This window comes from Phascolarctos cinereus, unplaced genomic scaffold (assembly GCF_003287225.1).
Source record: "Phascolarctos cinereus isolate Bilbo 61053 unplaced genomic scaffold, phaCin_HiC Scaffold_4;HRSCAF=312, whole genome shotgun sequence".
Taxonomy (NCBI): domain Eukaryota; kingdom Metazoa; phylum Chordata; class Mammalia; order Diprotodontia; family Phascolarctidae; genus Phascolarctos; species Phascolarctos cinereus.
In genome coordinates, this window is record NW_027555847.1 from 658,757,612 (window position 1) to 658,769,709 (window position 12,098).

The following is a 12,098-nucleotide window of genomic DNA, read 5'->3' on the forward strand; positions in this document are numbered from 1 at the left end:
ACATATCACTCCACACTATTCTACCCTGGCTTCAAAATCTGCCTCTGATCAAATAAGATAGTATTTGCAAAGTGCTTAGCATAGTGCGTGGCACATAGTAGGTGCTTAGTAAATGCTTTTTTCCTTCTCTCTGATGTTTACTACTTGTGTGACTGTGGACAAGTCACTTTATTTCTTTCCTGCTCCATTTCCTCATCTATAAAATTAGGAGGCTGCTTCTTGAAATGTGGTCTGTGGACCCCTGGAAGTCCCCAAGACCATCAAGATCAAAACAATTTTCACAATAATACTAAGTCAAACATGCCGACTAAAATACTCTTCCTCTCTTTTCTACCTACATTATCTGTGTGAGGGTGGATTTCCTTAATATACTTCAACCCAAATACCATGTCACAACAGACTGAATGCAGAAGCAGATCTAAGAGACCAGCTGTTTTTCCATTACACCGGACATGAAAGAGATTAGCACAAATACAATGCTGTTCTTTTCTTTTTTTTTAGTATTGAAGACATAATTATTTTTCATAAAAATATCACTTATATTAACATGTAATGGTTTATTATTGTAAATGAATTAAATTAATATTTAAAATATTATAAATGTAGTTTCAATATCTAACGTGAAATACTGAGAGGACATAATCCACATAAACAAAAACTCTTAATAATTTTTTAAGAACGTAGAAGAGTCCGCTATAATTTTGAAGTGCACAAGGGGGTTGTTAGACCAAGGAGTTTGAGAATTAGGTGACTTTTAAGGTCTAAGTCTACAGCCTGTGCCATCTCTCTGTAGAGGCATCTGGTGGCGAATGCTGGACCTGTAGTCAGAAGACCTGAGTTCAAATCTGGTCTCAGATACTTACTAGCTGTGACCCTGGGCAAGTCACTTAACCTCTGTTTGCCTCAGTTTCCTCATATGTGAAGTGAGGCCACTAAGAGCACCTATCTCCCAGAGTTACTGTGAGGATAAAATTAAATAATACGTGTAAAGTACTTTGCAAACTTTAATGCATTATGTAAACGTTATGAAACTCTCTAATTCTGGTGCAGTGGCTAGAGTGCTAAGCTTGGAGTTAGGAGGATCTGAGTTCAAATGTGACCTCAGACTTCTACTGTGTGACCCTGGACAAGTCACCTAACCATGTTTGCCTCAGTTTCCTCATCTGTACAATGAGGGCTGGAGAAAAAAAGGGCGAATCATTCTAGTATCTTTGCCAAGGAAAATGAGGTCGGATGTCACTGAAAACACCTGAACAGCAATACTTTTAAACTTTAATAACTTTAAATAAATAAACTTTAATAACTAATCACAAGTCATCTAGAAACAGTCTACCGATTACATTTTAAAGAGAAGTCATTGAGGTTTCATAGCTATATTGCAAAATGCAGCGAAAAGAACATTGGATTAGGAGTTGAATTTCAAAGGCCTGATTTCAAATCCTAGCCCTGTCACTTACTAACTGCATGATGCTGGCTGCTAATCCTGTCTTTGTTACTTAGCATTGGGGTGATCTTGGACCAGTCACCACCCCTCTGGGCCTCATTCCTCTGCAGAAGGAAGAGTTTGGACTTTGTTATTCAGTTGTGTCTGACTCTTCCTGACCCCATTTGGGGTTTTCTTGGCAAAGATACTGGAGTGGTTTGCCATTTTCTTCTCCAGCTCATTTTACAGATGAGGAAACTGAGGCAAACAGGGTTAAGTGACTGGCCCAGGGTCACACAGCTAGTAAGTGTCTGAAGCTGGATTTGAACTCGGGTCTTCCTGACTCCAGGTCTGGACACTGAGCTGCCCCTAAGCAACTCTTGTCTATGACCTTATGCCTAAGTCAAAGACCAAGTTTCCTCAGTCACAAAATGGGCAGAGGTGTGGCCCCTACAGTTGTTCTAAGGAAACCACTGAGGACACTGTAAAGTCATCTACAATAATAGGAGCTGTTTTTTCAAACTTCCTATGAGTTTGTGATTTTTCCCTCCCCCTGACTGCTTTCTTCATGCACCATGACTAATGGGAGCAGGCAGTGGTCTGGAGAGGCGGGGAGGGCGGCTTCCCTCGCCCTGCAAAAAAATCCAGACACATTAGCTGTGAGAAAATTAATTTTGCCTCTAAATCTCTGCTGTCTGCTGGGGTAAGTGGCCTGGTGCTATTTAGGTAATGCGATTGTGAAATAAATCTTGAGTCTAGAATTCAAGGACCTGAGTTCAAATCCTGACTTTCTGTGCCTCCTTCTCCTAGACTGATTAGATTCCTTGCCTTTCTTTAAGACGTAGCTCCAATCTCACCAGATGCAGGAAGCCTTTCCCATACCTTTCCCAGAAGCTAGTGTCTTCCACTCTCAGATTAATTTCCATCTACTCTGCATGCATCTTGTATGTAGATGTTGTATTTACATGCATGTATATGTTGCAGTTACACGTAGTGGGCAGGGGCTGTGGGTGAGCTTGTGTTTGTATCCCCAGTGCTTAACACAGTGCCTGGCACCTTCACTCTAAGTGACCAGTGAGTGTCTATTGGTTGACTGACTACGGGACCTCAGGAAACTCTTCCCTTTCTAGGTCTGTTTCCTCATCTGCAAAATGAGGGGGGTTAGACTTGTGAGGCAGCTTGACAGCCAGAAGCCCTGGGTTCAAATCTCAGGCTCTGTGTGAGTGATCCAGGCTAAGTCAATGACTGCCTGGGCCCCCACATCCTCATCTACAAAGGAAGGTGGCCGAACAAAACATGACCTCTAAGGTCGCTTCCAGGTGTGGCATTCGGAAGTTCTGGATTATTTCTGTTTTGTCCCCCTACCCCATCGCACACCTCTCCCCCTCATCCACCAGCAAAGATGAGCGTCCACACAGGCAGGGCCCAAAGCACATTCAGTGGGAGAGGGAGCCCCCCGAGCAGATCTAAGACAGAGGCTCTGGTCCTCTCTGAACAAAAAGTTGGGCTCCAATTCTCCCTTCTGTCCAGCAGGAGGCGGAGGCCAGGGTTTAGGAGGGAGGGGAGGGGAGGACAGGGCCGGAACAGATCAGCCCTGGCCCACTGCCTGCCTTTTCTGCCTGGCATTCTGGGAAAGCAGCCTAGTTTGGCCCAGCCCTCCCAGTGATGGTCCCCCCTTCTCCTCCTCCTCCTCACCCTTCTCAGAGCCCAGAAGGGTTGCTGGCGCCAAGGAGACCCTGGGGAGATCTGTAGCTCTTTGAGAACCCCCTGGGCCCCCGACCTTCTACCCCCCACCCCTGGAAGCCTCAAGAACTCTGCACCCTCCCCCCCTCCAGACCACTGCCTGCTCCCATTAGTCATGGTGCATGAAGAAAGCAGTCAGGGGGAGGGAAAAATCACAAAACTCATAGGAAGTTTGAGCTGAACCCAGCTGTTCCTGCTTGCCACCCCCTGTGGGGCTCTCTGAGTGCCCTTCCCTAATCCCCTTCCTCTAGGCAGTCCTCTTGCCTCCACCCAGACTCCCCACCATTACTTCACTCGGCCTTTGCAGCCAGGACCCCTAATTTACATCCTAAATCCTCCCCAATGATGTCTGCCCTCTTCCTAACTGGGTCTTTCCCTTTTGGGGGTATCCCCTCATCCCGCATGAAATGAGCTGTAGCTGAATGAGATTCAAATGTCTTAGGAGGGGAACTTCCCTAGAAGACAGAAGCCTGGGCAGCTATCTCAGAGCATGCTCCCATCTGCTTTCCTGCCTGAAAGCTAGGGCAGGGATGACTTCTAGAAGCTGAGGGACAGAGTGTCCTTAATCCAAGGAACTGGCCAGCAGGACCTGTAACCTGAGATACCAGGCTATGCCTCGTCCTGTTTGGGATGGACCTAGAACACAGCCGCCTGGGCCCTAGGAGGCCATCAGGAAAAATACTGGATTTGGGGGAGATTGGGATAAACACACATCTCTCCCTCCCAGAAGAAAGATAAATAAACACAGCTGTGGCCTCCTCCTCCCTCCTCCTCTTCTTCCCTATGCACTCCTTCTTCAAAGTGTGACTTAGCCCTTGCCTGAGACCTGGATCAGGGCAGGCAGGGGCCGTGTCCCTTCCCATCCCATTGAGTGGAAGATTTTGAAGAAGGGGCCAGGAGAATGAATGGAAGATGAGGGTCAGGGTGGGCTCCTCTGAATTCTCCATAAATTCCCAACTATCCAAGTATGCCCCCTCTGCTTCTACTACCTACCAATCTACCGCTGTCCTCCCTTTCAAAATGTAGGTCCATCACAGAAGCTCTGAGCTAAAATGGACCTCAGAGGATATCTGATCCAACCCATATCTGATGGCAAATCCTCTTCAACAGCATCCCTAAGAAGTTATCGGCCAGCCTCTGCCTGAAGGCCTCCAGAGATGGAGAGTTAATCCATTTTACTCTTAGACAATTCTAAGTGTTTTCTTCAAAGGTTTTCCTTATGCCAATTCTAAATCTGCCTCTGTACCTCCAACATTTTTCTCCTAGTTCAAGCTTAGCAGAAGCTGTCTAGTTCGTACGACATGCGACAGCCCAAGATATCGGCAATGCTGCTTTCTCTGTCCCACAGTCCCTCTACATCAATATCGCCTTCACCTACCCTTTCAGTATGCCATCTTGGGTTGACCCCAGGGCTACGAGTTTGGGCCAGGCAGACAGATACCCGAGTCCATCCTGGTGGACCAACCAGATTCAGAAGTACTAGGGCACTGCCAATCCAAGTGGTTTTCTCAGACTGACCAAAAATGTGACAGCTATGAAGGCTGCCCCTCCTCCACCTCCCCAGGGCTCACCTGCCAGTCCATTGCAGCCAGAACCCAGGCCAGGGGCAGTCTCCTGGTCTTTCTCCCCATCCCGGTAGGGCTCAGTGGTAATACTGATTTTCTTTACCACGTGGAAGGTGCTAGATGGCAGGTTGGCAGGGACAACGGGAATAACGGGGCCTGGGAAGATGGTCTCCACCACTTCCCGGGTGCAGTGGGCAGCTGTAGAGGGCTGGTTCCAGGTATTCCCCTCAGGACTCCGAGTCACCAGAGCTCGAAGCCCTCCAGGGCTAGATGGCTCCAAGCTTTGGGCCCGCTGGGCTGGGGTCCCCATGGCTGTGCTGGCGGCAATCTTGGGCTCCCCTTGCACCTGGACCACCTTCACTGTGTCTACCCTGATGGGCCCATCCGGTGGTGGCCAGATCCGGGAATCACCAGGGGGATACTGGCCAGATGGTGCTCCCATTGCCTCTGGAAGCTCAGGACCTTCCTGGATGACCCCTGAGGGGCTCACTGAGGCACAGGTGGGAGCAAGGGCTGGTGCTGATGCTGGAACTGGCTGCAGACCCTGGGCCGCCTGCAGTTCCTGCAGGGCCTTCTTCAGCTGTGTCTCCAGCGCAGCAATCTTGGCAGTCAGGGCAGCCTGGCCCTCAGGAGCCCCAAGGTCCCTCTCCCGAACCCAAGTGCCCACACTCCTCTGGGTGCTGGCATCCTCTGGCCCCACGCCCACAGACCGGCTTGCTTTCTTCTCCCCATCTATGTCCAAATCTGAGAAGGGCTCAGCAGGGTCCGGCAGGTCCAGGTAGAGCTCACCTCGGCCCCGGCCTCCCGCCCCAGTACGGGTTCCAGGGTGACCTAGGAACTTCTGACTTTTCAGCTGGACGCTGAGCTGCCGCTTTTCCTCCTGCAGCACGGACACCTTGACTTGAAGGATGGGGATGAGTTTCACCTGCTCTTCCAGGTGACGCAGCTTCCTCAGGGCAGCGGCCATCTGCTCCCGTACGTGCTGCAGGTGGCCTGGTGTGGGTGACACGGGCGTGGACAGCCCTGAGGAGCTCAGTGGTGTGCCACCATTGTGGGTGGACAAGAGGCGTGGGGGGAGCCCGGCCCCAGCCAGGGAGCCCGTGGAGCCGGCTGCACTGGGTGTCAGGCTGCCCAGGCCCCCGGCCTGGGGCCGACTGCACTCGCCACCTGCCTGGTCCTCCAGCTTTCGGCGGGCATCCAACAGGGTCCTCTCCACACGGGGGTTGAAGCCCCCTCGAGTCTCAAGAGCCCCATACTGTGGGTAAAAGCCTCTGCCGCAGTAGGAGTAGGCCGAGTGTCGACTGTCCATGCTGGCATTCGAACACAAGGACTCAGTTGAAGTCCACCAGGAGCCAGTCCCTCGGGGCAGGGAGCTGAGTCGGGGGCGCCGGTGCACAGCCACCCGCTTCATGGTGTGGCCCTTCTCAATGTCATCCACATATTTGAGGAAGTCCAGATCTAGCCGGTAGCCATAGGGAGTCTCAACCGAATAGGGGGGCTCTGGATCCTTCCCTGGGAAGGCTGTGGGGGATGTGGGTCCATGCTTCCCTGAAGTGGTACAAGATAAGGACAGTGGGGTGTCATTTATTTCCTGTCCCCAGACTTAGGGATCCTCACATCTCAGATGCTCTGCTCCCCTCCTCTTCCCACAGAATCTTTCTCTCTTCTGAGAAGCCCTCCTTGATCAACCTCACCTAGTTCTAGCGCCCGCCCAGTGCTTATGGACAGGGTTAGAACCAAATTCCTATTCATGTTCTAGATAGATGGCTTTGGGTCTCCTCCCTTGGACTTGGGAACCCACAAGTACATGGGCCGTGTTTCCCACTTAGAACAGGTTTACTCTTGGTTGATGTCTGGAGCTCTAAAGAGTTGATCCCAGGGAAAGTGGGAGACAGCCACAGAGATAAAGGGACTGAGACATCCAGCCTGGAAACAGACAGTCTTCCCTTCTCTCCCTCTCACCTCAACCCCCTGCTTGAAAGTGTGAATGAGGCATGGGGGTGGGGTGGGTTCTGACCTGGGAAGGCAGATTCCATGTGCAGGATCTGGGCCATCTCCTCTCCTTCAGCGTCACTCTTCTGAGGGGTCACCAGGTTAATGTGGAGTTAGATTCTGGCACCAAGAGGCTCCTAGGGAAGGGAGAAACAGTGAGGAGTCAGAGACCACGAGTGTCCCTCGGGGACCTGGGCAGAGGACAGAAATCCAGGCTGGCAGCATGCTCTCCTGCCCGACAAGGGTCACTTGACATTCTTCCCATGCTTTTGATTCCGCTCTATCCTTTGAGGACAATCATGAGGGGGTGTGTGTGTGTGTGTGTGTAGGGCGACAGGCAGAGGGAAGGTAGGGAAAGTTGCTGGGTCCCTTTCTGGGCCTCTGCCCCCGGGGCTTGAGCAAGATGTCTGACTCCTGGGCACACCCTGCCTCTAACCAGACCTGCCCTGCCCTGTGCCTGTGCTAGGTTGGGGGAGGAGGGGAGCATCCCCTCAACCTGGCAGCCAGGCCATGAAGATATCTTGATGAGAATATGCAGGCGGAGGAGGCTAGTAAGCACTGATCCTGAGGCACTGAAGGCTGAAAATGTGGGCTTTTAGTAGTGTTAATGGAAATACCATCCAATGATCTGAGCCATGGGGGACAAACAGTTTGAGCCATTTGCAGGGACAAAGAGAGGGGGAGGGGGAAGCCCTGGATAAAGTCGGGTGGTACAATGGAGAGAATAGAGGGCTGAGACTACAGTCTTGTCCCTGCTACTTGCTAGCTCTATGACCTTGGGTAGGTCACTTCCCTTCTTTGGGTCTCAGTTTCCCTTGAGTAAGTTCAACCTGATAATTTCTAAAATCCTTCCAAGTCCTAAATCCTAAGATCCCAGGGGTTGTTTGGGAGTGTCTGGGTGGGGTCAATGGGGCAGGGTGGAGCTTGGCATGGAGGGGATCCGTGAGTCCCCTGGGTACTGAGGGGTAAAGGGATGTCCCTGAGCTCATCTCTAGCCTGAGGAGGAACATTCCAACAGCTGCCCTGATAAGCCCTCCCGGGTGGATTGGACTCAAAGATTGTTTTCCATGGGATTCATGGAATTTGTGTTTGTTCTGGCTTGAATAGGACAGATCAGGGTGGGCACGGAGAAACCAGAAACAACCAGCTCTTGCTCCCTCCCCACCCTGAAACACACACACACATACGCCATATTCCACAGGGACAGAAATGGGGACAAGAGGCCAGAAGGGGATGATGGGGCATTTCCCTAAGAAACATTAACTGCCAGGCTGGCCAGCCCTCCCTGCTTCTACCTCCCTCAAATCTGTCCTGCTTAGCCTCTCCTGGACAGACTCCAGCTGCTCCCATAATACCCATCCACCCCACTCTGTTCAGGCCCAGCCAACTCCCCCCTGCCACAATCCCTACGCAAGGACCTCCTTCTCCTCCTAGAGATGCCCATCTATGGGGAAGCACCTCACTCTGCCTTTCTCCCTGCCCAGCCCCCCAAATATACCCCCAGGTTGCTCTCACTAGCCCCTGCCTCAGCCACGCCCTGATCCTGCCCCTCCAGGGAAGGCTGGAGCCCCCAACCTATCCTTTAAGGGGGCCAGAAGACACCCTTGCTGCTTTCAGGGGACATCATGGGAAGGAGGTGGTGGTGGTAGAGGGTGAATGGGCATCTAGGTGTGGCATTTTTTTATTCTTACAGGAAGATGAGGAAAGACAGGGAGATAAGAGAGACAAGGTCACCGTTACAGGGAGGCAAAGACATAGAAAATCTATCAGAGACAATGACAACCAGAGACAGAAACACAGCAGAGACGGTGGGTGAGGAAGAGACAGCATGCAGCGGACAGGAGAGAAGTGAAGGAGTGAGGGCGAGAAGGAATGAGGCCTTTCCCCTATATGGAAACAATTTTCTCTAAAAATAAACAGTTTCGCTGCCTCGGCTACATGAGAACTTCCTGCCACCACAGAACAAATCTTGGCTCAGGGCTCAGCCACACCCACCCCAGGGGAAAGCAGGGACTGGGGGGCCTGGTGGGCAGGCAGCTGCGGGGGGAAGAGAAGAGACACAGATTGGGAGGAGGGGAGGAATGGAAGAAGGAAAAACTCCGGCCATGGGTGGAGAAGGGCCTTGTGAGGCTTTTCAGAAGCCTTTTCCTTGGCCCTTGGCCAAGGACACTGTCCTTCCTGGCCAGAGGCTATTCCTGGGACCCTGAGCCCAAAGGAGCCCTGGGAGGTCACTGGGGGGCCATCTCCTCCCACCCCATATGTATGGATCAGGCAGCCTGCTCAGTCCTGGCTGTGGGGGGCAGAGCTCCCTTGACCTTGCTCTGGGCTGTCTTGCATCCCCTGCCTCAAACCTTATCTAAATGCCTGTGGCTTTGGGATAAGGCTCAGATGGGCCCCTGGCAGAGGTTTACTCCAATCTCCTAATATCCAAGCCCCTTGACCCCAGGTGTGCACACGCAGGCCCATACCTGGGACAGAAGGGAAAGGCAGATAGGGCCAGGGCCGGGGCTGGGCGTCCTCTCTCCTTGGCCACACACTCTCTCTCTCTTTCCGAGTCGATTTGTCTCTCCAGGTCTTTGTGTCGGTTTCTTTCTCTGTCTCTGACTTTCTGTCTACATCCTCCAGTCTCTCTTGTCCCTGGAACATGGAGGAACAGACTGTTCCTGCTTCCACCAAATTTCCCACCATTTGGGGGCTAGAGAAGAATTGTGGGTCTGCCCCACCCCAGTCTTATTACCCTTCCCTCTCCCATCTCCTCAATCTCCACATGGGAAATCAAGGTCTGGGTTATGGGACAAGGACAGAGTGGAACTCTAGGGTCTCAGCAACCAGACCAGGGGCCTCTTTAGCTTTCCCTTCCCCCACCTAGTGGCCAGTGACTCAGACCCCCAGATGTACGGTGTGATGGGAACAGAAACCAGATGTTGGAGGGGGAGGGGGCTTGTAGGAGCCAAAGGGAGGGGGCTTAAAGGCAAGGTCAGTCTTCTGATCTATAGGACCATGATTTCCTGACCTACTTCAATGGGTTTGGGAAGAAATTAAGCTGGGGGAGATGGGGAGGGAAGGAGGAGGAGGGGAATCGGAACTCTCCTTCAGAATCCTCAGTCATTTGGACACAGAGACACACAGAATGACAAGGGGAGAAGAGAGACACGGGGGGAGAGAGACAGAGAATTAAGGAAAAGAGGGACGGGGGCTAGGAGGTCAGGGGGAGGAAATCTCTTGCAGGGGCCTGAAAGCACCAATTGTCCAGTTCCTGGTCCCACCCGCCCCCTCCCTCAATGGGGTCATTCAGTCTGAGCCGGATGGACACCCCGCCCCAGAACTGCTGGACACCCCCTCCCCAGGCTCTCTTTTTCCAGTCTAATGTCCCCTCCCAGGCCCCCACACTCCCCTTAACTGTGGCTCCCCCTCCCAAACATTGGACACTCCCTCTCTGGCTAGACACTTCTTCCTACTGGATGCCCCTTTCCCCATCAGACCCCCTCCCTAGTAAATTGTTACTTGACAATATTACCTGAACTGGACACCCCCTCTGAGCACCAAGATATTCGTTTCCCAGCTGGATACCCCTTCCCTGACCCCCACACTGCCTTCTGCCCTTTCCCAGATCCAAACACTGCTCGTTCAGCAGAATACCTCTTTCCCAAACACCCCATTCTTGCCCAGGTGCCCCCGGTTACCTGGGCATGGATACCCCTTTCCTGTTGGGTAGCTTTTCCTCAGGTCTAGATGTCACCTTCCCTGGCTCCCAAACCCTCTCCTTGGCTCAGACATTGGCTTTCCTGGTTTGATTCACCCTTCCAGGACATACTCTCTCTTTCGAAAAAGGTCCTTTCCCTAAGCCTGGACACCCCTCTCTCTTTCCAGCCTGAATCTTGCCCCATCCCCCCCATACTAGAGATGGGCACAAGGATTCATTCTATCCTCCTACTTCCTGGCAGGATGCCATCTAAACTTTTCAGAAGGAGTCTTCTAGGCTCCCACCCTCTTGGTCTTCTGCTAAATTTGAGTGTAGAGATAAGGGGGAAAAGACAGACTGCAGGGTTGAAATTAGAATACTGGAGTTCAATTCTCAAAGTCACAAGACAGTTTCTTCTTCCCTGTTTCCATCTCTTGGATGACAAGCCTGCCCTGGGTCTCAATGTGGTTCTTTCTAGAGATCAGGCTGCTGAGGAGGGAGCTTCAATCTGTGTATGTTGGAGGTGGAACCTGGTCCTGTTCCTTCTTCACCCCCCAGCTTGCTGGGCCCTGGGGGACCCAACCTAAGGACTAGAAATAGGACAGAAAGAAGAGAAGGGCTGGGCCTCATGGGCAGCAGAAGGAGATTGGGCAAGGGACAGATCAAGGCCTGAGTGGGGACAACCAGGGGGCTACCAGACAGGATGGGGTTTCAGGGCCTCCTAGCCAGCCTCAGCTAATAGCAAACAGCTGGATCTTACTCCCTCCCAAATTCTGGCCTCAGCAAGGCCTCTGGCCTCATCATTGCCTGTTAGTCCCGCATCGACCAATCTCTCTGCCTTGAACTGCCACACTGGCTTTTGGAGCAACGTTCACATATCGAAGGTACTGTAGAAACGGGTTGGAATAGAGACAGAAAGTTGGAAAGGAGAGATGAGGGGAGACACAGGGAGACAAGAAAGAGAAACAGGACGGTCCCAGAGACACTGAGGCAAATGTGTGAGACACAATGAACGAGAGAGAGAGAGAGAGAGAGAGAGAGAGAGAGAGAGAGAGAGAGAGAGAGAGAGAGAGAGAGAGAGAGAGAGAGAGAGAGAGAGAAAGAGAGAGAAATTTAAGTAGGAGAGGAGAGACAACCAGAACAGAGCAGAAAGGTGGAAAAAAGAGACAAGTCCGAGACACACGAGATTTAGACGCTGGGACCTTGCTTTGAGATCCAGATGTTTCCCGTGCCTTTCTCCCGCCCGAGTACCTGGCTCGGCCCCTCGCTTCCTTCTCCAGCCCCGACCCCGTCCCGTCCCGTCTCCTCTGCGCGGGCTTTGCTCAGCTCCCAGCCTCGGCAGCCACCTCCTCCTCCTCCCCCTGCCCGGCTCCGGCCGCTGGAGGGGCGGTGCGAGATCCACTCCCCCCACCTCCCAGCCCGGCCCCGCCCCGCCTCCCTCTCCCCTCCCCATATAACACCGCCCTCCCAAAGCCCCAGTACACTAACTTCTGCGGCCCATGGCCGGGGGTGGGGTGGGAGTTTGAGGTGTCTTGGCCTTGGGGACAGGTGCGGGCTCCACCTGCAGAACAGGTGTGTGTGGGAGGGGCTCCCTCTGCACCGTTCCAAAATGGTAAGGAAGGACTCTGGGCTGGAGGACTTCTCAGGCCCCTCCCGACTCAGGGTGTCTCCCCCTAAAGGAAGCTAGTGAAGA

General features: G+C 52.5%; 1 protein-coding gene across 7 annotated transcripts in view; it reads right to left on the bottom strand.

Moving 5' to 3' along the window:
- The window catches only part of KANK2 (KN motif and ankyrin repeat domains 2), a 28,309-nt gene extending 16,537 nt beyond the window's left edge, over positions 1-11,772 (bottom strand). For 2 of the 7 annotated variants that reach the window (XM_020995199.2, XM_020995194.2), the window contains exons 1-4: positions 11,657-11,771; positions 9,192-9,360; positions 6,749-6,860; positions 4,738-6,279 (exon numbers count right to left, since the gene is read on the bottom strand). In XM_020995199.2, the coding sequence (XP_020850858.1) occupies positions 4,738-6,279; positions 6,749-6,785 (1,579 nt within the window). In that variant the 5' untranslated portion in view covers positions 6,786-6,860; positions 9,192-9,360; positions 11,657-11,771. The other 5 variants (XM_020995200.2, XM_020995195.2, XM_078153915.1 and 2 more) reach the window with 5 other exon arrangements.
- Positions 11,773-12,098: the final 326 nt, after the last annotated feature.